This window comes from Lampetra planeri, unplaced genomic scaffold (assembly GCF_965212315.1).
Source record: "Lampetra planeri unplaced genomic scaffold, kcLamPlan1.2.h2 scaffold_1468, whole genome shotgun sequence".
NCBI lineage: Eukaryota > Metazoa > Chordata > Hyperoartia > Petromyzontiformes > Petromyzontidae > Lampetra > Lampetra planeri.
The window spans coordinates 1-5,433 of NW_027614190.1; the positions used below are offsets into that span (position 1 = coordinate 1).

The 5,433-nt window shown below is 43.2% G+C and overlaps 1 protein-coding gene across 1 annotated transcript; it reads left to right on the top strand.

Moving 5' to 3' along the window:
- Positions 1–4: 4 nt before the first annotated feature.
- Positions 5–3,916, top strand: LOC144739397 (STAM-binding protein-like A; the record flags this gene model as incomplete). Its single annotated transcript, XM_078622348.1, has 6 exons — positions 5–266; positions 1,449–1,573; positions 2,060–2,197; positions 3,343–3,455; positions 3,571–3,670; positions 3,860–3,916. Coding segments are annotated over 6 exons (795 nt in total), but the record flags the coding sequence as incomplete, so codon positions are not given.
- Between the last annotated feature and the right edge of the window lie 1,517 nt (positions 3,917–5,433).

Genomic DNA, 5,433 nt, shown 5'->3' on the forward strand with positions numbered 1-5,433 from the left:
CCGCCAGGAGCTGGAGAAGGAGCGCCAGCGCGTTCTCCTGGAGTTTGCCACCCCTGCCGCACCTTCCCCCGATACGCCGCTCATTCCTGGCATCCAGGGCCCCCCGCTGATCTCGCCCAACTCTCCTCAGTGCCCCGGGGACCTTCCCAGCGGCGCCAACAATCAGTACAGTCGCCCATCTGCAGCCGTCAACCCTCCTGCTAGTGCCCCGCCCAGCTTTGACCGCTCACTAAAGCCTGGGTCTCTGGTCAGCCCGGGGAACAACAGTGAGTTTCACTGCTTCTTGTACCACTGCTCAGCTCAGCTGGCGACAGCACCTACTACCCGCTGCTCTGTTTGGTTCCTCCTCTCCTGAGGGTTAGCTGAGCTAACAAGTCTCTTACGGGCATTTTGCTTAAATACCGACAATGGCGGTACAAGGACCGTACTTTTATTCCTCGTCTCATGCTCATTAACATGACTGTGGTCTGTGAAGTCCAGCTGTTTGGTGGCTGGTGAGAAAGTTCTAGAGCTGGATGGAGTGACCCGCAGCGAGAAATTAGATCAGTAGTTTCAAGTGAGTTTCATCTGTGCAATCGTGTCGGGTTCTGGCCCGATTTAGACGGTCTAAAGCACATGGTGGAGTGCGGAGATTGTGGACATGATAACATTTATCAGCGCCAGCATCCCGACAGCTGCTCTGTTATCGGATGAAAACAGGTTGGAACAATTCCTGTAGTAGTGACACCTGCACGAGGATTTCTGTCTCCTCAGCTGTCACTGGGTCAGTCCTCCATCTAACTATCAATCCGACATGCGCTCCAGGTTCAACACTTGAATGAGAAGTGACGCTCTGATCAGCTGATTGAGTGATACGCCCAGAACACACCCAGGACGAATTCACAGAGGAAGTCCAACCCTTCCAGACTCTGACAGTCTAAAGGCCCAAACATAATCGCGTGGGACATCCCAACATTTCACGGGCACACAGACTCTGCTCGGCACATGACAGCAAAATGTAAACAACACGCAAGGATTGGGGGCAATGTAGGGCTCTACAGACATGCCACAGGAAACGACTACGCAGCAGAGGGCTCGACTATGGAAGCTCTGATGACTGCTGACACTCATTCACCATCTCCTCCCTGTCTTAAATCATTTATGTCGCGTGTACAACACTACACTTTCACAAAGTACTGACCTGTAATGGAAAACGACACGTCTGGTACCAAAAGCGAGCCGAGTAGAGCTGGAACTGTAGAATGGAACAGCAGCACAACATGAGGGGCCGGCTCTGTGAGGATTTAAACACTGCCCTACTCCTGCTTTCAAGTATTTGTTCTCCTGAGCTGATTCCTTTCCCCCTGACCTACTTCATTTCCTGTTTACACCATGTCGTGTCACCGATCATCACAGGAATATGACGTTTGCTCACAGCTTGTGTTTATTCCTCTGCGTGGTCTTTTCAGATACAATGGTGGATGCCCTTCGCCAGCTGATCGTTCCCTCCGAGCTGTGCAGGGGCTTCCTGAGGTTGGCCGAGGCCAACACAAGTCGAGCTGTGGAAACCTGTGGCATCCTGTGCGGCAAACTGGTAAGAGAGTGTGCATGCGTGCGTGCGTGTGCATGTGCGTGTGCTGAGTTGTTCATGCCATGGTAGATGTGGTTTCATCATGAATGTGCACAGTGTAATGACACAATTACATTTCTGGAATTGTTCATGATTACAGTTTTAGTTAGAGCGCAGTCTAGGTGAGGATGTTTTACAGTTTTATTTTCCAGGTCAGTTCTTTTTCATCATGATTTTGTGTGTGAATGAATGAATGATGAGTGATGTAACACTGACGCATCTCAACATAGAGAACTATATCACCCTTATGTACCAAAACATCAGCTGACCCCTCAGCCTGCAGCAGTGGAACACAAAGGGACTCTGACTATGTTGTGTGTGTGCGCGTGTGTTGTTGTTTTTTTTAAATGTTTTACATTCACGGCCCTGTTCCTGTGTGCTCATCCGTGGATGACTGTTGGCAGCCTGCTGCTAAATATAAACATGTGCCACTGTGTGCGTTTGTTCCAGACCAGAAATGTGTTTACGGTGACACATGTCATCGTCCCAAAGCAGTGCGGCGGACCCGACTATTGTGACACAGAAAACGAGGAGGAACTCTTTCTCATACAGGACCAGTATGACCTCATCACACTGGGCTGGATCCACGTGAGTAAACCTGCTGCCCGTCAGTGTGTGAACAACCGAGTCAGTAGCTGCACTGCAACATGTGGAATCTCAGGTTAAAAGTTGTTTCTGTGTTCTCAGCCTGATGTATGGAGGAAAACAATGAGCATATTCAAGAGCAATTTCAAAATAACAATGTCCCTGTTTTTGTACTTGTGTAATTATCTTATGTATATTAGAAATGAACTTAGTTGATCCCTGAGGAAAATATACAAAGGAAATTCTAATTCCAGAAGCAGCACAACACTGTTTGAAAGGAAATCAAAAAATTGAAGAGCAAAATAACACAAAATAAATCAGGTGAGTATCAAAAATGAAATGAAACAAATTTCGTTTAAATCAGAAATGTACAGATGAATGAGTGTGCAATCTAAAATATGCATAAATCCATCAAAACAAAGCAGCAGGAGCGGGAATGTTTGAAACTTCTACAAGTTTGCTGCCTCGCCAAAATAAATGTAAATTTCCCAACTGTGACACAATAAATAATTATAACACATGAAAGTGTTTTTAGTTGTTTGCTTCACAGAGTCACAATTACTTAATTTACTCATTCTGTTAATTCCGTTAATCCTCTGGAACTCCCTGCCCCTTCACATCCGGTCCGCCAACACACTCAACTCAAAACGCACCTCTTCAGACTTACTGATGTAAACTGACTGCCTCAGCTACCCACTTGTTTATTCACTGTATGTTTATGCCCTCATGCGGCTCTGTAAAGCGTCTTTGAGTGTTAAGATAAGCGTTATACAAAATCAATGTATTATTATTGTTATTATTATTATTATTATTGTTGTTGTTGTTGTTGTTATTATTACTGTGTATTCACTACGAGCCCGTAAGAACAACTTGATGAATTGAGGAGACGGCTCAGCTGTGATTTAATACTGTAGGAGTTACTCTGTGTACATGTAGGTACCAGACACCAGGGACTCACTGGGACCCCACATGAATGTCTCAAAGCGTACAATAAAAAGAAATAAGTTAATACAAAAAAATGAATACTAGAGGGAAATCTCCTCGTTACAACAACACCAGCTAAGAGAGTTTCAAAGCAGGTGAAATGAGTCGGGGAACTGACCCATAGTTTCGCTGCTGACTGTTTTCCAACACCCGTTTCCTTCCAGACTCACCCCACACAGACGGCCTTCTTGTCCAGCGTCGACCTCCACACACACTGCTCCTACCAGATGATGCTACCTGAGGCCATCGCCATCGTCTGTTCACCCAAGTTCAACGAGTGAGCCGGCGCTGACATAGCATTCAGGAGGCTGTAGTTTTTCCGTGTCCTGAACGTGTGTGTGTACTTTCCAGTCGGTTCTATGCTGAAATAGTTTCTTATCGTTGTTTTTCAGAATTGGCTACTTCAGGCTGACCGATCGAGGAACCATCGAGATCTCCTCGTGTAAACAGAAGGGCTTTCACCCCCACAGCAAAGAACCTCCTCTATTCACAGTGAGTTTCCAGGCATCCATACTGAACCATGTGCTGCAAATCAAAGTCAACTTTCATTTGATTTCACTAGAACGTGTTTCTGTTTTTGTTTTTTTGTTGCCCTGTATTAACGTTGCTGTTCTTCATTACTCGTATTTTGAATGAACTGCAGAGAACTGGTCTGGAAACTGACTCTTTGTTCTTCCACAGCATGCAGGACATGTCACCATCTCGGACGACAGAGTGTCCATGATGGATTTGCGGTGATTTCGACGCCATATCCTCACCAGAACACTCATAGACTGTTTTATCAATCTGAAGAAATTTTATTGAAGAAAAAAGGGGCACGAAGCGACTGCCGACGTCGAGTTTACCATTATATGGACTTAAATTGTTCTTAAAGGAACAATATTACAACCTTTATATTGCTCTGTAAAAAGACACGTTATTGCACTTTGTGAGCAAACAGCTTCTATCTTTGATCCACTTCATTGACTGGCAGACCTCTGTGTCTCCATCAGCTCGTGTCTAGCTCTTCAATTTGTGTTTTTTGTCGATACTTAAAAAAAAAAACAAAGTGTGTCAGTGACAAATAACTATGTGGAAACCCAACATGCGTTTCACTATTTTCATTCAAGTTTGGTTCTGCCTGACAGATTAAAGTGCCAAGGACGAGAATATTCCCTTGTCGTTGAGTTGTTTATTGTGCAACGTGAAGCTCGGTGTAACCTTTGTAATCTTTGTTCCTTTTACATCTTGTTTCCCTCATCAGCTGTTACAGTGCAGCAAGTTGCAACTCAGGTATTTTCTTAAAAACAAATCACACAGTATCCTTTATCTAAAAGGGGGTTTAGCTTGAATTTAAATTCCTGCTAATGATGATCCATTTTTGCCATGTTTGTTCTTTGTGTTTTTGATGAAAGCTGAATCTGTATCATGTGATCTTGCTTCGGAGAACATGTGCAAGAAGCAGCATGAATGTACCCTCTGCCACACGTTAATACACGTTCTCTGACCATCTGGACACTTTTCATGCGTCGAACCGTTGTTGTTTGCTCCTTTCTCTTGTGAAAAGAATTTAGTGATCAGCCATACTAATAAGAATATCTTTAATTAAAAAAAGACAAAATAAACTAACTGGATATGAATTTACTTTTTGTCTGATTTCCTCAGTGATACACGCACTGTGAAGTAAATGCAGTGAATGGAAATGTAATTGTTCATTAGATGGTGAGCAAAAGCAAAAAGAATGTATGACTAATTAATGTATTTATTCTAAATGACATGTTAAACATTGAATGATGGAATTGAGCAAATTATCCCGTAGGACTGGTACAGATGATTGATATAGATGATTAAAAATTATAATATCAGCAAGATATTTTAAAACAATGTTCTCAAGTTAAAAAATGCAGGAAAACAAATGATCGAGAAACAATTTAATATTCAATAGAAACTAGTGACATACTGTAGGCTAGAGAAATCCCCTTTTTCAGTTGATTATCACGATGCTTTGATCAAATGTATTATATCAAAAACCGGAAAGACGTCATTTCGGAACAAAAAAATCTGGTTTATCCATAGATATACACAAGAAGCCCTTGCATGTATGTATGGATTTAGCTGTGCGTGGTAACTTCCGCCCACCACCACAAGCTATTGGCGCTGTTGCGTCTCTGTTATTTACCAGCCACCGTTAAATACTCACGAAGGAGAAAATTGTAAATATCGGAAACAGCGAGCACAGTAACAGTAATCCATTAGGATCTAACGCTCTAGCAAAA